Genomic DNA, 24,899 nt, shown 5'->3' with positions numbered 1-24,899 from the left:
CAGGTACAGTAGACTGAGCACAGCTTGAACACAATTACTCCTCTCTTTCCCATCATGCATCTCTCCTTTGACTTAGTCGCCTATTCCTGGCCTCCCACAGTCTAAATCCCTCCCTAATTACCGATGGCTGTGGCGCTCTTGAGGAAATCATTTAGCCCATGTGTGATTGTGTGTAACTGTGTGCATATGAAATGCAAAAGATCATCTGCGCTACGATCAAAAACATATGTGGGTACATAAAGGTTTAAAAATACATAAAACAGATTTAAGCAGATACAGCAAATGCTGCATGAATAAACAGGGAAATTAACTATTTATTGAGATGGATCCAGAGCAGAGAAGCTGTTTATACAAGAGGCTGAAAGCAGCAATATGCATTTATTCCAGCAGTGAATGAAAAGAGCAGAAAAGTGCTGTCATTTCAGAATAAGAGCATTAAAAGGAGTCCTGAAGAAGCAGCGAGTCCTTTTTTCCACGGCTCTTCAAGGTTCAAACACTTTCCTCAATCTTTTAATATAAAACTAACTTCTCAGTAGAACTTTGTGCAGCTGTTTAACTACATTTTCTATTTCCATGACTTGTATGTGCACTAAGAGGCCTTGTCACACAAACCTGAGATAGTGCTTGATAGCACTTGTGATGGTCTTAATCTCCCACTCGGGGTTTTCCAGCTCCACGTCAGCACACGTCTTAGGATCTGATGGAGACAAATGTGAAGATTACAAAAAAAAGATGAGGAAATGTGTTTTTATTTTCAGTTTTGACAAAATCTGTGTGTTTCTGTGTTTACCCATGGCGAGGCCCAGTAGTTTCTGTACTCTGGAGCTGACGCCGACTATTCTGTACAAGCCCTGCTCATCAATACCTGGAGGAGGGAGTGTAGAGGAGAAGAGCGGTTACCTCCTGATCTCGTTCCATGGAAGTTTTGAACCAACGAAACGTAATATTTATTTCAGTGGCTCCTCATTCTGAGTACTGTACACCTGCTGCACTTGGCATGGCCAAAGATAAAGGTAGAGTACATCAGCAAGAGTATTCAAATGTTAATTCATCCACTTAGAAACAGTACTAAAAAAGATGGAGAGGGAGAAAAAAACAAAAAAACAGCTGGCACTATTCAAGGCTGCCAGTCAATTAAACTGTTACAGATAATGTGATTGCTGAATTTAAAAGGCAGCTAGCCAGGGCTACTGGAAACATAAACAGAGAGTTAATGTGCAAAAATAGATAAATTCTTAATAGAATAAACAAACACCAGTTTTATTTTCCAGGAGAAGGAGAAAAACAAGTAGAAGACGAAGAAGAGGAACAAGGAGAGGACCAAGAAGAGGAAGAAGAAGAAGGAAGAAGAGAAAGAAGAAGAAGAAGAAGAAGAAGAAGGAAGAAGAAGAAAGAAGAGAAAGAAGAAGAAGAAGAAGAAGAAGAAGGAAGAAGAAGAAAGAAGGAAGAAGAGGAAGAGGAAGAAGGACAAAGGAAGAAGGAAGAACAAGAACAAGAAGACGAACAGGCAGAGGAAGAAGAAGAAGAAGGGATTCTTGCAGAAAAGGCTAAAATGAATGATTTCTTTATTAATCGTTTGGTCTCTAAATTGTCAGAAAATATATGAAAATATCTGTGATAATATCCTACAGCCTGAGTTGACCTCTTCAAATCACTTGTTTTGTTTGACCAACAAACCAAAACCCTTAGATCATCAATTTATTGTCATGTTAGAGAAATAAAGTAGCAAATTCTTGCAATTGAGGAGCTTTATCAGGGTACATATTTAGTTTTTGCTTAGAAAATTATTCAAACAGTTATCAAAACAGTAGCTGACTTTCTGTTGATGGAAAAAACGATTAGATGTTTAATCATTTCAGCTCTATGACAGTTTGCAAAACACTAGCGTCTATTCCTGATGGACCCAATTACGGAAAAAGACAGCTTTTCTGTAGTATAAATATATGTGTAGTATGCTGTGTATATTTCTAAATGAGCAGTGAGAACACTGTAAGACGCTGTACCAATGTGGTGGGACATAAAAAAACAGATCTAAACTTAAAACTAAATTTACTGCAGTGTATCACACAGGAATCTGATTTAACACTGCACCTCGAGTGTCCACAGCGTAGATGAATTTCTTCATCACGTTGAACCCGGTCACATCCAGCTGGGCCACTGATGGAGAGGAACAGAATGAGTGTGAGCCGTCACAGTAAAATCAGTCAAAAAGGGGGGTTTTACATTGGTTTCAAATCCTAAAATGAGATAAAAATTTATTTGAAAACAGCGACAGAACATTAAACATTGAGGTTTTTTTTAACATTTATATATAAATGATAAAATCTAACATTAACCCTGTTGATACAGAAAGTTAGATGATAAAGATAAATGATAATGTAACCTTGAATAAACAGGGAATTGATACCCATTAAAAGTACTTACTGCCTTCAGCCTGGTTGTCTTTGTTCAGATTGTACACCTGCAGATTAAACAATAGAGCTCCTTTAGCTGGAAAATGATTCACAACTAAGTCTAATAATGGCAGGATATATTTGTTTGTTACCTTTATAACCAACATATAAAAACAGCAGCTCATTAAATGTTTGTCTGCATGTGTCTTCATGCAACTTCAGTCTCCACGGTAATGATGAGAACATTTCGTTTAGGTTGGGTGGTTGTGTGAACTTTCAAGCCTGAGCTTAATTAACACACACACATGTTTACAGCATGAAGATGGAATTGCACATTAAAATAACAATAATCTGACTTGCGTAGAAAAATCAGCAAATCTAAATCCATCAGTGACTGTGTGTATTCAAGCTTGGATGTGAGCCTTGACCTGGCGTGGTTGGATTGCATGGCTGCTGTCAGTGGTGACTTTATATAGACTATAGAGGTGGAGGTGCAGTAGCAGCCACAGAAGAGGGAAGTCTAACAACATCAACAAAGGTAGGATGAGCTCCAGTGAAACACAAACGTCAACATGTCTTGTTTCATTTCGGATCGTCTGAGCTCAGCAACTGCTTGTTCGAGCTTGCGGTGGCTTTCTGAACTCGATTACCTTTGCACGATTGAATGTAGACACGAGGATGAGGGAGGTGTTTGGACATGACCGTGACTAAATAGTATGCAGAGTGTTGAAAGCAGCGCTGACATACTCTTCCAGCCTCGGGGTGAAAAAAAGCTGCATATTAAGGAGGCTTAAAGAAAGTGTTGAGACTGGCTGTCAGTCAACATTCCTATTAGGGACATAATTGCATACAGTTTGTCAAGAGTCACTGTGGCAGCTCAAAGGTCTCAGCCTTGCTACCAATTGTTCCCACTAGCCAATAGAGGTGAAGCATTTTCCCCATTGACCACCACTGTAAAAGAGACATCTCTGAAATTGTTGACAGGACACCTCCAGCTATTAATATAGTCAGTTATTATTACTTTCTGTATTGTTTATTTTTAAGCCAAGTTGGTTTAATCTTTGTGAAACTTTCAAGGCCACATACCCTGAAGTAACCAGGAAGCTAGACTCTTATTTGAGGTATGCATTAGCCGAGCAATTGGCTGAATAGGCGCAATCTTTGGGTACAGTGTCCCAACCCAGTCGCCAGAATAAATGTTGACAGTGTACGTTTCAAACCATGGATATGTCAAAACTTTATATTCCTTTATGCTTGAACTTGTTTCTTATGGGGAAATTTGCTATTTTATGTTGTAAGAATGCTGTTCTTATGATCTGGTTATGTTTAGGCACAAAACCTCTCGGTCAGGGTTAGGAAAACATCATGTTTTGGCTTAAAACACCTAACTTAAGCCACTTGGTTTTGTAGCCATGAACATGAACACTGGAGATGTCCCAGCATTCTATCAAAAAAATCTTACCCCGAAGTCTCCTTAAAGATATTCAGTGGTTTCACACTTACAAATGTTGAAACACAGCCTTGAACCTCGGTCACTACATTGGCAGCTTTGTTGCCTAACTCCACCACCGTTCCCTTCACCTCACAATATGAAGGGCAGGGTCAGTCGCCTATGTTTGACATGTGAAAATAGGAGCACATTTTGTTTTATTCTGGTGATAGGACTGGGTTGTTTAATCCATGGAGCTCCACCACACATTGATTTTCTCTGCTAACCTTCTCACATTCTTTTATTTTTAACATGCTAACATGTCATCCCTCTCTTCCCGTCTTTCTCTCTCGCACACTTAAGGACAAACTGGTAACCGTGGTAACCTACCGGTTCTCTCCCATCCATGGCCTCCATCCACAACCTGCGGTCTTCTTCAGACAGAGCCTGCATGGTGATCACTCCCGACCTTCACACACAGACACACACACACGCGAGGCACGTTAGCCTCACATTATCAAATATCAAGATCAGTGGCAGACATTGTCCGGTAAATGCCAAACGCAGCGAGATAAGAACGCAAACATGTACACAACTGAGATATTTGTCCATTAAAAAAGCAAAAATCCCGACTTAATTGAAAATACTCACAAAGCATATTCATTTAGAAGTGGCAGAAGTGTGACTTCTGTATCAGCAGTTTTTATAAATGGATCGTTAAAAAAACAACAAATTAAGCCTGAAAACTCACCAAGTAAGATAAAGCACATTTACTCGAGTACTGTAGTGAAGTATGTGTTTGAGGAACTTGAATACTTTCAACTCATGCTACTCTATACTTGTGAAAATACCAGAATTTGCACTCCACTACACTCATCTGACATCTGTAGTTGCTAGTAACTCCACCAATTAAAAGTTTGCTTGCAAAAAAACAAAAAAGGGCTTACAAAACATGACGCGCTGCTGTGGATTAAACTAATCCACTGTAGATGAAATTAGAGATGAAATGATTAGTTGTTCAACTGATTAGTTGTCGACAACAAAATGTAGGGTTAGGGTTAGTTAACTAATTTGATCACTGATTATTCTTCTTCTATTCTTTATCTTCAACTATTTAAGTTGAATAACAATGTCCCCAACACCAAGTGGTGGACCCCAAAAGTCTTTTTGTATCTTTTTTTTCCAATAAGGTGTTTTATCCAGATTTTAATAACATTTTTATCATACATTTTTTCTGTGACTGAAAATACATCTGCTGTGCACCAAAGGGTATATTTGGCCTTTTTAGATTCTCCCTTATTTTGTGACTTTAATTTAAAATTATGATGAATGTACTTGCATAGTGTAATTAGACAGCAATATGTAATAGTCTCTAGATTTTTACTAAATATAAGACCATTTTATATAAACATGGGCCCAGTAGGCATCAGCATATTATGTCCACTGGAATGGACAGGTGTATTTTTTAGTCTTTTATCATTTTACCTGCCCGGCTATCTGTAAATAAAAGGATTTATCAGTTATTCCAGAATCACTTTTTAAAGTGTTGATGTAAAGTAGATTAACCGAGAAAATCAGGTGCAGATTAATCCATAATGAAAACTGTCATTAGTTGACTGATGACTGATGACGCAACTGATGGTACTTTTATACGTAGCATTTTAGAAGCAGGACTTTAATTTGTAATGCAGTATTTTTTTACAGTGTGGTATTACTTTCATAGGCAACCTCCAGTATACACACACACACACACACACACACACAGTCTTCTATAGGTTTCCAATCCTTCCTATATAGTCCATCACTCTTTCCCTGCCCCTCTCCCCGGCACTACAACCTCCTCCACACACACACACACACACACACACACACACACACACACACACACACACACACACACACACACACACACACACACACACACACACACACACACACACACACACACACACACACACACACACACACAGATCTACAAACTATCCTTCAATCCTGGCGGACTACCCGGCATGCAATCACACTCATTCAAACACACTCATGTACAGTATGTATGGCCACATTCTTTACATGAGTAGATACACACACACACACACACACACAGCAACACAAACGTTTACTAAAGCGACCTCATCACAGGTATTTATGCAAATCTGTGCAACAGCAACCCTCAGAGGGAAGTCTATGCTTGCTTTTGCATTCCCTTCTACCACTTTAGAGACAGACAAACAGCGCCAGATGCTCACGCACACCAGGAATATAAATAAAGGCACAATGGGGGAATGGGAAACAAGAGGAGGGGATGATGCCAAGGTGAGCTGATTGTATGGGGGAAGGCTGAAGTTGAGGAGGAGTGTAAAGGGAAGGAAGAGGAGGAAAGAGGAGGAGGAGGGAAGGAAGTGAAGCACCACAGGGGGGAGAGCCTGTGAGGACACACAGCCATGATGTCCCATCTTCAGGTCCAACCACCCCCCCATGTGGCTGTTAGCTGTAATTACACTATACGTAAAAACTGATGGCTGATCAGAGCAGTGTAGCTGTAATTTGTTGCATGAAGATGGATTCACTGCTGATATTCCCTTGACTTTTTATAACAAAGACAGTATTTCAGTATATATTACTTCATTTCAATCTTTTCTGGCTACATTCCCTAGAATTCAACAATATTCTGGAGATGTGAGAATCAAGCAGAAAAGCTGCAAATGAAATGCCTTTAAACATAGACACAGGAGCGCATGGCTGTTGATTTACACCCATTAAGGGCTAATAGACGACACAGTTTGGACCCTGAATAAGAGATAAAGTGAGATAAAGTACCACATTGTATAAACAAAGACAAATGCAGTACAATGACACACTCACTGACCTGTCCACTGCCTCCACATCAAAACAAAACCTCTTTTCGATCGAGTCGGTCTTCCTCCTGGTGCACGACTTCAGGACGAAGCTCTCCTCGTCTCCCTGACAAAGAGAGAGTAAAAGAGAAAAAAAAAATCATCATTGTAGTAATTAGTATATAGTATTTTGATACATGCAGTACAGCATGTAGGGTGTAAACCTGCATGTAAATCTACTGTTCTGCATACAACAAGACTGAGAACTTTGACAGATTAACCAAAACTTAAAGGTCAGTTTTTTGCATGTTTATAATAATGAGCACATTAAGATCGTTTTGGCAACGACACGAATCACCACAGGAACTGAACAAGAAACAAGCTTGAAACTAAGAAAATGTGTATAAATAGGAAGATCGTTGGTGTTACATCCTGTCGTTTTATAAGCACTTGAAACGATTTGAACTTTGCCTGATCACAGACTGAACACTGTTCAGCTTCAAGTGACTGTCTTTGTACATGTAGGTGGATTTCGTTTGCAGTAGAAGACAAGGTTTCTATCTTGGAAACATCAACAAAGGCAACATTCAAACATGATAGAAGTTCCCAAGGCTTTAATAATCAAGGACTAATAAAGAAAAGATCATTTTAAAAAAACACAGCACAAAAAAAAATATGAACAAATCACACAGTCGACACACACTGTCCATGAAACACTAGTAAACAAGTAAACAAATAGTCAAGTCTTTCTTTATGGGAAAATATAAGTGACCTGTGCTGTCTCTTGTAATGTTAGCCTCTTCACAAATGTGGTTAAGGTTATATTCACGTCCACATGGACAATTTGGGTCATGCCACAGGTTGTATAACAGAAAAAAATAATATTAAAGAAGGCTCAAATTGATTCTCAGGAAAATGTCTTAAATCTGAGGCCCTCATAATACTTTAGTGAGAGCAACCGATGAATATTTAGTAAGTTTTTGTACACAAAGTATGTCATTTCTGCTTCTAGGGGTCCCTCAAAACAAAAGACCTAAGTAGCATGGGATTGTGGGAGTTGTTGTTTTCATCGTTCAACAACCACCAAATGCTAATGTACATCTATTTACTCAGGCAGCAGTGTTCACGGACGAAGTAGCGTTTAAAAGTTTTCTCCACGTTGTGTTTAGTCACATCTGCCAACCGTCTCCCTCACTCCCCGACTCTCTCCCTGAAGTTACAGCGACAGGCGACGGTAAAAACAGAAGGTCACCACATTTGAACTAATGTTGAGTTAAATTCACCACGCACATGTCAAAGCCCCAGAAGACCACAACATGTTGGCAGGAACTGAACTTAACTTCGCTCTGACACAAAAGCTCACACAGTATTTTCATCCCACACTCAGGGGTGTGTGGGTTCCTACAGAAGCCTTTCAGAACACGTGTTACTTTATGCATGTGTTTTTTACAGATGCTGTGATAAAAGCACAATGTTTACCATCCGACATACACTCATCATGCTGATCTTTCTGCGATGTTAAGTGTTTCTACTTTTACCTCAGTTAACCACTCAAAACGCTCCTTCAGAGAACAGGCCTGAACTTGCATCAGCTTATGCAGTATGTAGGCGGAGAGAGGGTGATAACAGATAACACTTTCGAGAAAATAGTTGGAGTCACGCTGCTTGCTCACAACATCTTCGGCGACGCTGCGCTCTCAGCTATCCTGGCTGCCCTTGTGGGAGAAACTGTTTTTCTCCCCCTCTCCGTGTATGAGTGTGCGCTGCCGTGACACGGAGTCAAAATCGCTCCTCATCTCGATGCTGAAGGAGTGACGCAAAACTTGACATTTTCGGCTGATTATTTAAAACTGTTTTCTGCTCTCCCTGGAAATGTCTCTTGACATCAAGTTGTGTAATGGGGGAAAACACACAAAATATACTGGAGTGTGGGGCGAGAGCTTGTGGAGCTCAGCGGTGAGCGGAGCGTGTTAATAAGAGCTGGAGAGCGGCACAGTGGGATGAACTGTGTGAGAAGCAACTGCAATCAGACAACATGATGATAGGCTGAAGTGACACACAAAATAAGTGTGTGTCTGTGTGTTTAAGGCATGTGGCGTGCGCTTGACTGTGTGTGTTTACGCTGGTATAAAGATCAACACATGTCTTGTTTTTTTTAGTAACATTGTAAGAATTTACAAGAGGGTGTGCTCAGGAATATTATGCTACACGGAGACCATTTTTAAACGATATAGAAAAAATAAAACATTGATATTCTAGTTTTGTACTCCTGACCCCATATTACAGAATATATAGTTTACTTATATGTTTACGTATTTGTAACTTACATTTAACATATTTTGTGTATGTTTTTCTTCCTAACACTCATTTATTATGATTTATTTCTATTGTTTTTTGATTGTTTATCATATTATTATTATTTTTGTTGTGTCTCACCAACGATTTCTGTCACATTACATATGTTTATGTGTATGTACGTTAGCGATGTGGGGCTCTGGAGGATCAGGAACATGGTTTGGCGTTGGGTTTAATGTGTTTACGCAACTGTGTGTTTGATTTGTTTGCATTTTGTCTGAGTTGTCTGGTAGAATTAAATAAATAAAATAATTCATTTAAAAGACCTTGAGCGAGTAAAAGAGATACAAAAAAAATAAAATTGTAAGAAATTATATAAAGTGCTTGTATTACCAGCATACAGTATGCCGGTCAGTGGCCAAGGATAGCGTCAAGTGTGTCGTACCATCTGGTTGTTGAGGTTTATGCTGCTTTACCTTCTTGATTTTCTTTCGAAATTGCTTGCTAGTGAAGATTTTTATTTTTTGCTTCATGTTTTACTACCCCCATCACATATACGCATAATAAAGACTGAACTTTTGGTTCATTCGTTTATGTTTGGTTCCATTTTTAAGGCTGTCTGCACATGCTATTGTATACAGAGAATTTTTTTTACACATTTTTAAAAATGGCGGTTGCTGCCATACATTGTCTCGTGTTCAATCAGTCAACATACACATGACAGCTCCCCAAAGTGAAGCCATAACATGTCGATTGCCCCCCTTGTGCCAAACTCAAAGCTCAAAGTACACATCAAATATCACAAAAGACAGAAATCAACGGCGCTCTTTTGGCAAAAAATAGTTAAAAAGCCTTTATTTAGATGGCTTTTTCATGTTGAAATACTGGAAAACATTGACATTGCATGTTTAAAATTAGCTGAGTAGCAACCCGTGCCGGTTTTCGGTCGTTCTTATCACACTAATGTATGTTCAAGTGCTCATCTTGGTTTTAATTTGTCATTGGATGCCATAAAAGGGGAGTTGGACATCGTTATTAACGAATCGGGTGGATTTATGGGCGGGATCTCGATACCATGGCTCATGGTGCATATGTGTGGGGAATGGTGTCCTCCAACTGACCTTAGAGCTATGAAAAACCTCCTCCTGTCTGAAAATTGTAACCTCTGTCAGTGTTTTAAATGGCCAAACCCACTCACCATTTTCCCTCCAGATTTCGGGTCAAACAGCACCATGGTGACCCTCTTGGGCTCTCGATGGTATGTGCAGTAGTACTTCACCCAGGTAGATACGAATGAGCCTGAGGGGGAGAAAGAGAGGGAGCAAGAAAAGGACACAGATGAAGAGGGAGAAGGTTTAAAACAAAAAGACAAGAGGAAACGATGATGTCAAGTGGTCAGAGAACATCAGAGACAGACGCAGGAGGGGGAGACAGGGTTAAAGGAAAAAAAAAAAAGATGAGTCTTAGTCATGCCTGCTTTAGTGCTCGGTGTTACCATGGTAACCACACGTGGTCAGAGCTCCTGTCACGTCTCCAACGGATCAGACTTGACTTCATCAACGGCAGGTTCATTATGGTTTGTTTGTTCTGCCGCTCTGACAGTGTGTGTTTGCATGTGTGTGTGTGTGTGTGTGTGAGCCAGCACGTACTGGTCCTCACACACACACACACACATGCACACACACGCACACACCCACCCACTCATGTAGTCATTCATGTTTCCGTGCTGCAGCAACACTGTTAACGTCTGCTGAATTGTGCCCTCGTTTGTAAGATGTAACAGACGCACAGAGGCGGGCAGATGATACGTACGCTTCTCCTGGACAAACAGGTATCCCTCCATGGTGTGCTGGCTCACACTCTTGTGTTCGTGGGGATTCTCCTTCATCTTCCTCATCAGACACTCCACCTCCGACCGGGTGCTCTCAAAGCGGTTCCTTGTCTGTAAACACGAGCAGAGAAGCACACGCCTTAGGCCTTTCTGTCTGATCCTGAGTGTGCTGAACAAACAACAGCAGTACATATACCAACCTGTAATCCAGCAAAATTAGAAATATACGTTTTTAAAAAGCAAGAGATGCAACTACTGTATACTGCGCATAGTTATAATATTTAAAGGTGCAATATGTAATAAATATGTAAGAATTTTAGTTTAAAAGCTAAAACAAGGTGTGATGAATCTTTTTACTAACTCAAATTAAAATAAATAAACCAACTGAAGCATCAGTGTATTCATTAGGCCACTAAACACCTATCAATCTTTTATTATTGTGTCATTCTATATGTTCTGTATATGTCACTACTGGTTTTACTTTTCTTAACAACTGTCCATCCTTTCCCAATTATAAAAACTGCATTCCCTGTGTTATTTTGTTTTGTTTTTTGTGTTTTCCCTTTTGCTTTGTGGTATTTTAGGAAGCCTTTTTAACACTCAGCCATGGCACTACAAACGGTAACAGCCTTTTGTCTAATTCTGGCATTTTTCCTCGTGTATTACCATGTGTTCAATAATTTGCACCGTCCCTTCTTAAATACACTAAACTGAACAAAACGACTTTGTTCTAAATCTGCTTATCATTTTAATTCCTCTGTCAGATGTGATGCCGTCTTCTTATCGTCCTTTATTATTATTATTTATTGATTTATTTATCGCTACCTTTTTTTGTGATTGTGCCAGTTTTATCACTTTAATTCCTTTTACTTGTACGTACTAATATTGACATTTTGTATTTGCATTTTGCTTTGCCTTCTTGTTTTAACTTCTCCTTACACGTGGCTTCCTGGTTTGGCTCGACTGTTTTGTCTTCAAAGCTCTTTGTGAACTGTTTTTAAATGTGCAATAGTCAAATTTATCAACACAACACGCCTGAGGAGGCACTGGTGCATACATACATATATATATATATACATATATGTTTATTGAGACTGGGATGTCTACATGACTGTAAGTCAAGTGATGATAATAAGACCCAAGTAAAGTCTGGACACTAACTAAAACCAAAATCACTTGAAAACAAAATTACAAACTCGCGTTCAGCCTCAGAAGTGTTTTTGTGTCCTCTCGGTATCAAACAGAATTTCAGATGACACTGTGAGTAACTCTTTGACCTTTGAATTCCTTTCAGCCTGTGGCCTTTTCACATTTGGAGGATTATTTCCCTCCGAGACATCTTCTACCTTCTGAAATGTTTCCTGTCTGCTAATGAGGCCGACCTGAACGACCCCGGATTTGGACGGCCTTTGAACTTTCAACATGGACGCTTCAAAATATCATTTTGGGTGAACCGGCCTTTTCAGGTAAAGATTACAATTAAGAAAGTGAAGCCCCAAGTCTGCAATTTTGACAATTTTATTCATAGTTTTTATTTCTAAAGAACATTTTTTAAATTTCTTTTGAGGCATTGATGTATACAGTATTTATGTGCGGTGCTGAAGATTATGCTGAGACCTCATGCTTTGTGTATGTGTGTCCTTACATTCTGTATGCTGATGGTGAGATCAGTCTTGAAGTGGTTGAAGTCCTTTGCGAGCTCATAGCCGTGGTGATAGTAGGTGAACAGGCCTTGGAGAAACGCCAACAACTGAGGGAGACAAAAACAGCAAGAAAGTAACGTCGGTGACGGAAGAATAGGCGGAGATGACGATCAGGAAAAAGAGAAGGGGTGGCAAGTTTTGAAAAGGAAGAAGAATGCATGGAATAAAGACTAGAAATCAGGCAAATATACTAAGATTTTGAGTTTTAGCAGGGCACTGAAGACACAGAGGCAGTGAATTAGACTACGTTGTACTTTCCTGGTCTGGTTTGTGTGGTGTATGTGCAACCAATTGACTTAATTTCCCCAACAACTACCACTGAGGTGCCCTCAAGCAAGACACCAAAGCCTCCAAACCACCATTTGTCAACAACAGAAGACTCTGGTTGTAGTGAGGAGCTACTGGGTGTGTACGTGTAATACAGACCTCCTCTGAATCAAAGCATGTCTGCAACTTCGGGAAAAAGTCAAGTGTACAAAGGACATAAAAGAAAAAGAAGAAAAAAAACAAGATCTTACAGGCTCCACAAAGTCAAACATCTTCCTCTCTTGGACCTCCTGCACCTTGAAGACGTACTCCAGAGACACCTCGTAGAAATGCTGCCGTACGTTATCTACCTGATTGTCCGCCTGCAACGTGGAGAGGAAATCGAGGAAACTGACAGACTGACACTCACGGGAAAACTTGAGAAATATCATCAATCTGTGTTTACTCTGACACAACATCTCACCTCATGTAGATGTGACTCTTTCTTCCTCGCTGAGAGGCTAAGATGCTTCTCCAGCACTGCACAGTACTTCTCGGTCTCTTTGTCATATTTTTTCTTGGCTTCCTGTAACAAATGAAACAAAAAACAATTAACGCGACAGAATAATCACGGTTCATCTCCGCCGATTCCACTCCTGTGCATTAGTAGACCGATAGTCATCATCTTTACGTGGTGTTTACAGGTAATTTGTCAGTGATTGCCATCTGCAATTAACCTCAGCCGTCGAGTAGTTGGAAGAAAAAAAACTGAATGAGCCGAAGAAAGCGAGGCAGACGTCACTTAATGTGAATTTCTTTTAGCGTTCACATAATATTTTTCTAAGAGAGTCCAGCAGGAAATTGTTTCCCGGGTAGCACAGCTGCCTATTAAACAACAGACTGTTTCATCAGAGCTGAGATCACGGACATCAGAGACAGACAGACAGATAGACGGATGATTAACCAGGGACAGATAGAGCAGGGTGTGTGTTTCTTAAGACTGCTGGGCTGGAAAACACTAAGAAAAAATGTGTTCGTGGGATCATTTAACTTTAAACGGATTCAAGCCAGCTGAAGGGGGAGATACGGATATCAGTAAAGACAGACAGAGACGGAGACAAGAGTGGAAAGTTGAACACATAAACAGAGGAGGGGCAGATCAGGGTGGGAGGCCCTGGGGTATTATTACTGTACATCTGCCCCTGCCTGTTAACATTATTGCATTTCTTTATCCCAGACTTATATTGTAACCCTGGAGCTTCTGGAGCTTCACACAGAAGCTCAAAAACAGTGGACGTGTTGACAAATTCAGACAATCAACTGTATAAGATTACTAACAAATTAACTTTTTCATTTAAGTGAATGAAGTCTTTTACCAAGTAGGCAACTTCTCTGTTTAATATAAATGTAAAGTTTTGAAATTGTGGTACATTTTTGACTATTTTCTGACATTTACCCTCACACTAGGGCTGCAACTGACAATTATTTCCATTATCGATTGGTCCGTTTATCGTTTTCTCCATTATAGGTTAGTCTATAAAATGGCAGAAAATGGTGAAAAATGTTGATCAGTTTTTCCCAAAGCCCGAGGTTACGTCCTCAAATGTCTTGCTTTAATCCACAATCCAAAGATAATCCATTTACTGTCGCAGAAGAGTGGAGAAACCAGGAAATATTCACATTTGAGAAGCTGAAATCAAAATTTTTGCAAATGTTTCCTAAAAAATGAATAAAAAAGGATTAATCCATTAACAAAGTAGTTGCCTATCAATTTAATAGTTGATATTTTCATTATATCAATGTACAATATTTCATTGCTTAACAATAATAATAATAATAATGATAATAAACTTTATTTATATAGCATTTTTCTAAACAAGGTTACAGCATTTTGCAGAAAAAGACCGATACAGCGTCTTCATCCGTCACGTATTCAATTCACTGCATTTGCTAGTCTTCCTGTCTGGTTATGTGAGTTTGTGTGAATTCATTTTTCCAACTCATCTCGGAAATAAAACTCCCCGAAGAGAGAAAACAACAAATTATTGCCTCGTCAGTCTGAGCTCATAACGTCGACCCCTGGAGCTGTCACATGACACAGGTGCCTCATTGCCAAGCCAGTTTCAACAGCAAGAAGAGTCCTCAGGGCCAGAAGAGGAATAGACAGCAGCTGCAGAACGCATCAGAGATGATGAACGTCCCTCTAAACAACAAGGCCTCTGTTAAAAGTCTGCCTAATACTCTTCACTGAGAACATCATGTCTGAAAAGACTGCTGCTTGCAGCTCTCTCCTGTGTGACCTTTGTTTGGGGTTTCATGATGTAATTTAAACTAAAACACGACACAAACATCACAAAACATTTGAAAAATCAACTAAAGGAAGCATACTTCCTCTATTTACATTTACAAATCACACAGACGGTATAAATGTTGTGTTTTCTGTCTTTCATTGTTGTTTTATTTACCAAATCTTTTGGTGAAAAAGTTGAAGGGGCATTCAAATGTTTATTTTAAGTAACTTCCATCCTCGGCCAGCAGGTGGCAATCTCCCCCCAGTATGTTTACAAACTGATGATTTCTCTTTTTTCCAGCAGAGTTAAAGTGATGAAATGTTTTGATACAGGATCATGCCCCATCACCACACTGACTCATCACAGCTACAAACAAGTTTGACTCCTCGCTCCACTGCTCCGTCATGTCAACAGTAACTCGGAGGTCCCATTGAAACTTGAAGCCAAACAACTCATCATCACTCCCTGCCTGCTCCCTCGAGCAGCACATGGCATGAAACGTTTTGTAAACATTCACTTTATCTGTGCTTTTTTTTTTTTTTTTTTTAGCTTCCCACTGTATCAAAGTTTACTAACAGGAAGGAAATACACTGTATTATTATCCTTCAGAGACGCAGCATCAACAAAGTGACCAAATCACAATATTATCACTATTTTCTAAAAAGTTACATTTAGTTTTGAATGTAAGGAATTCATTTTGCTCATATGTATGTGTTTATTTATTAAAACCATCATTAATGAGAGTTAATTAAACAGTTATTTCACTGTTAACACACTTATTAAACCATTCATTAGGCAACTGTTTATTGTAAAGTTGCCACTGCTGTTTATAATACTTGTAAATGGTTGACAAATACTGTGTCACTCATCTATCAACATGACTCAGATTTCCATTATAAAGATGCAACTGATGTTTATAAACCTTTAAAATTCCAAGTTTTTCAAGGATTTCATTGTTCGTTAACTGTGAAATAACTTAAGTTAAATTAACTACAAATTGACCATTTATTAATGATGGTTATTACAAAATGTTGCCATAGAGTCTTCATGACACGTCTCTCAAATCATTGGGAGACTTTACGTTGGACGTATTTGTTCAGGAAGGGTTTTATTGTTGTTGCAGGACTGATGTATTTGCTTTTCTTTTACAAACAGGCCTCACATCGGCAGCTCTCAGTTCTTTATAGTCGCCAGCTTCACGTTGGTCTTAGAAGCAACTGTTCCCTTTTTAGGCTTTCAGTGTGCAGTGAAAGCTGAAGGGTTTGAATCACTTGTGCGATACTTTTCTGAGACTTCCACAGAAGTCCTCCCGTTTGCTGCTGTGATTGGTGATTACCGCTGTGCTTTCACATGGTGATGTAGAGAGGACAGAGGGGACTGCATTGGGACAAGGTGAAACTGTGCCAGCCGAAGATGCAGTCAGTTCTTTTAGGGCTAAACTGGGATTAGGACATCGCTCATGGTGACCTGACCGCACAGATTATGCGTTCACTTCTTAATCTGGCCACCATGTTACAATCAAACCGTGACCTGCTATAAGGGGATGGATTACCAGAGTGTACACTGATACAACATGTTTAATACTGCATGTATCAGGGGAACCCCCGCGGCTACTCATCTAGGTCCTATGGCTAATGACTGCAGAGGGTAAATGCACTATGATCTGCTGCTGTAAGGAGATTTGAATATTGAAACATGGGATATTTTTCACGAGGCAAGGGATTACCCAAAAACTACAGTACACAGTATAATACTTATCCTTTAACTTTAAATGTTGCAAAATATGTCATTAAAAGCCTCAAATGCAAAAAAAAAAGTGTTTCCACACCCTCCTGTGCCTTCAGTCAAGGTACAAAAAGATTTATACACACTGACACACTAAAACAACACTGGCCGTGCCACGAGGGAGCCCCGCTGGCCTGTGAGACCCCCCAGCAGGAGTCAGTGATTGATGGCAGGATTATGTATTCCTCTAATCTCCTATCCAGGTCATGTAGTGGTGGGTCAGACCTTGATAGACATTCACGGACCATCACTGGAGAGGAAGGAGACCTTGAGACAAGCACTAGATATTCTCTATATGTATTTATACTATAGCTTGTTATTACATGCCGATCTTGAAATGACTTTCCCAAATGATCCTGGTGCAGGGTCAATATGAGAAAAATCTTGTTTTCCAGATGTATGAAAACATTGTGAAAACACAGTGGAAATGAAAATTGCGATGCAAAAAATGATCACTCACACTAATCATGAATCCTGTTGCAATCGGAACGTCTGTCAAAGTAATTGCAATCTGATACTATCAAGGATTTACTGTAATTATCCTGCATTAAGGAGGATTTCACTGGAACTTCAATATGTGCCAAGAGTTTAATAAAAGCCAGGTGAGAAGTACAAAAACCTAATTTCAAGGGAAATTATAAAATGCAGTGACCACACACTGTACGGGTTATTTAACCCAGATGTGCAGATATAATATTTGTCACTGCCTAACAGTGAAATGGGACGGTGTTCCTCTAACAGCTGCATCAGCACTAACAGGGTTTTTATTGATTTACTGATTTATGTTTCCCTGCCAGAATATCAATACTGACGCACAGCGCACGTGTACATTAAGTCATTTCTGTCACCAGCGCTGCAGCTGTACACGATCATCTCCTCACCTTGGCTGCGCTGATCTGTTCTTTCCTGAACCGCTCCAGAGGCATAATCAGCACATCGTTGGCGTTCTCGATCTGGAGACACACACGTAACATCACACACCAGCAAGTAAACATCACTGCTTTAGAGACATTTTTTAAATTCAAACATTATTCATATCATTTTCTCTTAAATTATAATGAATACTCAGGATATTCCAATAAAATGGCAAACTAGAACCGTTCCCCGGGTCATTTGCTGAGTAATGACTTGGGATGAGCGAGCACACCATTATCTGTATCTCTGTTCACACAACTAAATCATCTGTCCCCCAGAGCTCTTAAGCAGAGAGAGTAATATCATCCCTGTTTACTCCATTGGACCATTTTTTAAAGCGATGGAGGATCGTGGAGCCTCTCAGCAGTTCAAGGAAGATGGCTCCAAATACTGACTCGATCAATAAATCATGTATTAACTAAGAAGTGCCAAACAGCCCTCTCTGTAATCATGCATTTAAATTGCCCACTTAGAACCTCCTGGTATGATCTGAAGTTTCCGTGAATCACATGATGATCAGCGTTTTGAACTTCCATTGTCGCGACTCTCCCTACTCAAGGGCTCTGGGCAGGACTAACCAGAAGCCCTTAATTTAAGCCTGAAATTATGGGTCAGAAGTTGCTGTAGAGAATGATTTACGAATGTTTTTACGGTTTTGATTAAGTTAAATGACTAAACTTCAGTCAGCTAACCAGTGAGGATTTCCCTTCATCACATGCGCGCACATTGACACATTGTACCCGGCCGATACTCTGTTTCTGATCCGTTTCCGTTCCTTCCACCCGTCAACCTATAATATGTCTTTCAATTTCTTGGGTCACTTACCATCCGTGTCCTCTCATCCTCCAGGTTCTGCAGGACAGCTGCAAACTCCTGCAGAGACTTGGCTGAGGACGCACGTTCGAGAAAAAAAAAGGAGACACATAAAAGAGATTATTGGAAAGAGGGACAGACAGTTGGTATTTCCAATTGCTATGATGAGAGACACACAAGTACATGCAGACAGAAACAGGGAGTGTTTGAAGAAAAGCTGGCACGAGGCGGCGGGGATGAAGCTTTGTTTCTGCTCTTGGACGTCTCACAAATTGTTCTAAACTCATGACACAGCAGAGTAATTAACTGGAAATGAAACCGCAATTTATATGGTTCGTTTCTATGGTGCTTTCACAGCGAGCACAGCTCGGTGCTCGTTTCCCCGCTCGCTGGCAGGCGAGGCACGGCTACATTGTTTCGGGTCAGAGTTTCCACTTCAATTGCCTCCAGCCCTGTCCAACACTTCACACACACACATACACACACACACACACACACAGTTTTCAGACACAGTGAGGGCACATACATGGTGAGCACGTGCAGCATGTGCACTGGCATGTTAAAAGAAAAAATTATACATAGCGGAGCTCGAGTTTATTCCTTAGTCATCATACAAAAAAAAACACACAATTAAACTCTCCCTGCTTTTTAACATTAAACTTCAGGCTACAGGAGCTTGTTCTTTAAAGTTAGGTCCAACTATAAAGGATCAGAACCTCAGGACTATTCAAGGAATGCACTAAAAACAGCACAATCCTTTCATGAACCTTTCAGCGAGCTCAATCACACATTCTCAGAATAATAAAAACGTGATCTCTAGAGAGTAACAGACGACCACATACGATATCGACCTACTTAATCTATCAGAGGCTATTTAGGGACACATTTCATTTCTTATTTCAGGAAATAAAAGTAATTTGATTTGTTGTGGATCCCTTTGGAGTGAAATCATTATTGTGTCAGAGAGAAGAAATTAGTTTTGATATGAATGTAACTATGAATATCCTGAGAACAACAGTGCCTGCCGTCGTGCAGCCCGGTTCAGCTGCAAGCTGTTCAGGAAAGATAGCTGGTGTTAGTTAAACAACAGCAGTGGGTGGGTCAGGCCAGTGAAGAGCTGCAGCCTGCACAGACACAGCCAGGCAGCATGAGAGGGTGTGGTGACCGCCGCTTGTTTCACAGCAAACGGTTTGGATGGCGACAGAGAGATCTCCGCAAGGCCTGCATGAGTTCATGGAGTTAAGAATCACGTTCTCATGAACTATGAAACTAATATTACAACAATGTTTGAATATGTTAAGTTAGGTTTGGGTCGACATGAAGTTTATAAAACTAGTTAGCAATTGGTAGTGGGGGTAGTTAAAGGGTAACCCCACCGATTTCACACATTGGTCTACTGCATACGTGAAAAAAGTACTTCTCTCACAAAAAAAAGCGACTTATTTATAGACGAATAATCACAGCATAATTTGATTTCCCCCAAGTGGGAAAGTTTGAAATTTGCTGAATTTGTTTCGGCTTACTGCCAACAAACAACATGTCTCACTTTGGTCAGTTTCACCACCACTTAACTGTTAAGTGGTTGCTGAAAAAGGCTTTAAATGCGTCTCCTTTTTAACTCTTCTTCAGGCAAAGTCAGGGAATAGACTGGCACTAAAACCCACTTTTCATATGATTTTCGTAATAAGCTTAGAGACCAAAAAATAAAAACCATAATGAACAGATTCGAGGCAGAGGCATAATTTGAGACTGATATTTATGGCTTCCGATGTAACAGCACTGAAAACAAAGCTGGCCATTGAGTCATCGCTGATACGACCGTTCTATTTCAGGGACTGTAAACGAGAGAGCATTGTCTGATGTCTATTTACAGGCCCTCCTCCTCCTCCTCTGTCAGTACAGACAATATATCGGATTTCATATCAGCGAGCTCACCTATGCATATCTCATCGTCCGTCTCGGCGTCTCCGATGCACTGGAATTTAAACTCGTTGAGAGAGTCGGCAAACTTCCTCTTGGCCGTTGACAGACCTGAGAGAACAGAGAGAAAAGAAAAAGAGGTCGTTAGGTTTAGAGACAGCAGGCTCTCGTAGCAAAAGCAATTTTTCATCCTTGAGTGCAACTTCGCATCACCTTCTTACTTTGAACTTTAGTTACCAGGTCTAAGACACGCCCATGTAAAAAAAATATGAATCTCAGTCTGGATTTTTATGCAGCAACTGGAAGGGAGAGTGAGTGGAAAGAGGCTAAATGTGGACAAGCGGGTAAGTGAGTGGATCCCCAGTGGCGTTAGTGATGAAGGCTGACAGCTCCTACGTTTGTGTGGAGGCTTTCTTGTGTGTGTGCGCCTGTGAAAAGTGCAAAAAAGTTCCATTTAACTTGAGGCACATTAGCCAAGTGAAGCAGTGAAGAGCCTCGGACAGATGGACGCCTTTCGAATAATACATGAGGCGCTAAGAGCTCCTAGGAGACGCACACTCGCGGCGAGTTCTGCTTCCCTTCCATTTAAACTCAAGGAAGGGTCACCTTCACGACTGCATTTCCTATTGCTGGACTCTGAGAAGCAACAACCGGGAACATGCATGTTATCCTGACACTTAGACGGAATGAATCAAGGAGTTACGTCAACTTTAAAATGATGAGTTATTCCTTTACTCCCATGTCAAAAAAGAAAGAAAAATCCAGACAAAGATGCAGAGAAGAAAGGAAAGAAAAGGGATGATGGATCAAGAGTCTCATGGAAATACAGATGGAAGTCAAGGAAAAGACAGGGAGTGTAGAGAGAGAAGACAGACGGAGTGACAGAGTGTAATTGGCCATGTTTATGTAAATACCACAGGTCCTCCGTGCAGATCTGTGTGTGTGTGTGTGCGTTTGGAAAGAGCCGCTGCAGCCTGCCAGTCGGAGACATAAAACACCGGCCTAGCAGCTCCTGCATGTGCTGCCAAAAACACACACACACACATGCTGGCATACACACACATATACACTTCCTTCTCTCTTGGGACTGACTCAGAAAGACTCAGGACGTCAGTCGGCAGTGAGTCATGGTGGCTCCGAAGTGTCAGAATATCTGAAGTATGACCAAACTGAGACCACACTTGAACCTGAGGGATAAACGGTGGCTTTTCAGAACCAGTGTCCATTAAAGAAAAAAATACTTTAAGATCCTATCCACACGTGCATTAAAGCATATATATAAAAAAAAACACTAATATACAGTATGTCTGACATGTTTTTTTAGGAAGAAAAATAAGTAATTACCACATTAAAATCCTTAAAGAAGCAACAACTCCTTACTGTACAAAACACAACTCCTCATCAGTAGTCCCGCCATTAATTCCAAGACTTGTTGACATCCCACTACATCACCATGTCACACATTTGCATAATTTATGTCGGTTTTTACAGAGTAATTTATATATTCTATATATATATACTATATATATATATATACATATATATATATACATATATATACATATATATATATATATATATATATATATATATACATATATATATACATATATATACATATATACATATATATACATATATACATATATATATACATATATATACATATATACATATATACATATATATACATATATACATATATATGTGTATATATATATATATATATATATATATATATATATATATATATATATATATATTCACAGTAGAAGTGAATCTTACTGGAAGCTGAAAACACGACACATCTGACCGGAGTCACAGTGAGCTGTGCTGGCTCAGGCGTGTGTGAGCTGACCAATCAGAGCAGACTGGGTATTCGGGAGAGGGGCCTTTAAGTGACAGGAGCTAAAACAGAGCATCTCAGACAGAGGAGGAATACAGTGCTGCAGCACTGGACAGTATGAGAAAACTGATGCATGTTTTGAGCTTTTAAGCATCTAAAGCTATTCTGTTAGCACCCAAAATAAAAATATTAACCTGAAAATGAGCATAATGTCGCCTTTAATTGCTAGACACAAAATGTCCATGCTCAGTGTATGTGAACTAGGGTTTTAAGCTTGCACAACACACATTGGGACAAGATTGACTTCCAAACTATTTCTGCTTGTAAGCACACCACTGACAATCATATTTTCAATGAGCACAGAGAAAATTTCAGCATTTCAACAGCTTTTTAGTGTCAAACTCTACACAGCGAAGCTCAAACGTTCAGCTGTAGGAACTAGAATGGAAACAGATCTTTGACTGGAGGGGGGACTTTTTCTAATATTCCCAGAACACTGTATTCATTCAACAAAAGTAGGCATAGGTTGTGACACATTAGAACAAAATGAAAACTATCACAAAGTGGGGGAACGAAAACTCATAAGTGAGATTAAAACAATATGGACTGTGCTGGAAATCATAAAATCCTACTATTGTTCCCACTGCATTAAAAAAAAATATGGATTTATCAATCTTAGCCAGCAAAACAAGAAAGTACCACAAGTCTGACACAGCTTTCATGTGGCCTGGTTATTCTGAGGAGTTACAGCAATGAGCCAAATAGCAAATTACACAACAACAGGTTCTGTTCACTTGCTCTCCACTGCTAAGCAAATTAAATTGTGTCCCTGTCTGAGACAGCATGTTCTTGTTCTCAAAGCAGAGTTTGTCCTTTGAAGCTGTTCCCTGTGCATCCACAGCTTTGAAAGCCAGACATGTCAGCACCTGGCAAAGTCATCTGTGAGAAACTAGCAGTGACTCAACAACCGAGTGGAAGCTCTGCAGACATATCAGGGTGTACTTGTACGGTACTTGTTAATAATCATTCAGTGTAGCTGAATGTTTGGGACCCCGACTGAAGATGGAGAATCATCATTTCAAAAGTTGCTGTGGACGCACCACTCTCATCATCAAAACCAGCCGCCTTACGTAGGAATATTAGCAAATGAGGTTGCGCTGACAACAGGTATAAACAGGCATGATGTCCTGCTCGGACTGCCCTCCTCCCTCCTGCCTCAATGCCCTCTTATTTTTGGCCTCCTTCTGCTTTCTGCCACCGACAGTTCCTCTCAGCACCTTGTGAGTGAAACGTGCCTGTCGTTGTTAATTTCTTCACTCTGGCTCCAGACACACTCTACACGCTCTCCATCATAAACATCAAAAACCAACCACAGACCAAAGAGTAGGAAAACAGAAGGCCTCAGATATACTTACACTGTCATATATCATCAGTTTGTGTGATCAGATGTGTATTGTAATAGTAACCGTGCGACCCGCTTCGGCTTCGCTTAATCGTTTCATACATTTTGTTCTGCCAACAGCAGTTGGGTTCAGTTTTGTTGTAGCAACCCACAGTTCCCTGTTCGACTTTGTTACATCCGCTATTTTGTCAGATCTCTGACCAAGACATCTTTGATCTCCACCTCAGAAGCCCTCGCTGGATCATTATGTTTTTACTCTCTTATTACAGGTGTGATGTGATTTAGTGGAGTTATTTTTTCTATGATTAGCTTATAGATTAAGATTATATGTTGCCAACATTTTAGTAACTGTGAAAAAAGTGAGGTTCCAGTCTGTATCGTGCATGTGATGACTTTAAAGTGTTCGTTTTTAAAAAAACGGCTCAACAAAACCCATAAATAGTCTTTAAGGATTATCAATACTTACATTTTTTGTTAAATTCTGATGTCTCAAAGTATTTGTCTCACATGCTTTAAAGAAAAATCAGAAATATACCTTTTCTTAATCATTTACACATGTTGCTGTGGACATTTTGTTTCTTGCATAACCCAGTTTCATTACCCGCTGGCCTGGCTGTGGTTGTGCTGCCTATTTCGGTGCTGCCCACCAGCAAGTTCACACTTTTATTTTGGGTGTCTACTAGAAAATGTTGACATGCTTTAATGTTAAAAAAATATACATACTGTGAAATGCTGCAGCACCTTTAGTCATCCTCTGTCTGAACCCTCTGACATCTTGTGTCTAGCAGTTAAAGGAGACATATCGTGCTCATTTTCAGGTTCATAAGTTTATTTTTCAGTTGCTACTAGAATAGCTTTACATGCTTTAATTCTCAAAAAAACATTCATTTCTCTTTCTGTCCCATGAAGCAGCAGATCTGTATTCCCCCCCTGCCTGAGACGCTCTGTTTTCGCTACTGTCTCTTTAAGGGCCCCCTCCCTCCCTGTTCTGATTGGTCAGTTTTCACAGGCCTGAGCGTTTTGAGCCTCATTTTAAAATGTTTGCACTTCATTCTAGATATGGTTTGTATTAATTTGCAGAGCCTTGTTGCATCATAATACAACCCATTCGACACTATGAGTAATAATATATACAAGGCTGATTTGTTCTTTGTTCCTTCCTTCCTTCCTGTTGCAGTGTGTGCAGAAACTATTAAGAT

General features: G+C 39.9%; 1 protein-coding gene across 2 annotated transcripts in view; it reads right to left on the bottom strand.

The window, feature by feature from the left end:
* The window catches only part of LOC311269762 (rho GTPase-activating protein 26-like), a 95,858-nt gene that overhangs the window by 34,752 nt on the left and 36,207 nt on the right, over nucleotides 1-24,899 (bottom strand). For both annotated transcript variants that reach the window (XM_084374154.1, XM_084374155.1), the window contains 14 exons: nucleotides 20,468-20,563; nucleotides 18,545-18,606; nucleotides 17,686-17,757; nucleotides 13,213-13,314; nucleotides 13,001-13,111; nucleotides 12,425-12,529; nucleotides 10,761-10,890; nucleotides 10,147-10,247; nucleotides 6,686-6,780; nucleotides 4,213-4,291; nucleotides 2,425-2,461; nucleotides 2,092-2,157; nucleotides 791-865; nucleotides 613-697 (listed from right to left, as the gene is read on the bottom strand). In XM_084374154.1, the coding sequence (XP_084230280.1) occupies nucleotides 613-697; nucleotides 791-865; nucleotides 2,092-2,157; nucleotides 2,425-2,461; nucleotides 4,213-4,291; nucleotides 6,686-6,780; nucleotides 10,147-10,247; nucleotides 10,761-10,890; nucleotides 12,425-12,529; nucleotides 13,001-13,111; nucleotides 13,213-13,314; nucleotides 17,686-17,757; nucleotides 18,545-18,606; nucleotides 20,468-20,563 (1,216 nt within the window). The remainder of the gene's footprint in view (nucleotides 1-612; nucleotides 698-790; nucleotides 866-2,091; nucleotides 2,158-2,424; nucleotides 2,462-4,212; nucleotides 4,292-6,685; nucleotides 6,781-10,146; nucleotides 10,248-10,760; nucleotides 10,891-12,424; nucleotides 12,530-13,000; nucleotides 13,112-13,212; nucleotides 13,315-17,685; nucleotides 17,758-18,544; nucleotides 18,607-20,467; nucleotides 20,564-24,899) is intronic.

Source organism: Pagrus pagrus (genome assembly GCF_965226575.1).
Source record: "Pagrus pagrus genome assembly, chromosome: 14".
Lineage (NCBI taxonomy): Eukaryota > Metazoa > Chordata > Actinopteri > Spariformes > Sparidae > Pagrus > Pagrus pagrus.
Note: the sequence above shows the minus strand (reverse complement) of the source record. Positions and strands in the feature narration are given on the sequence as shown.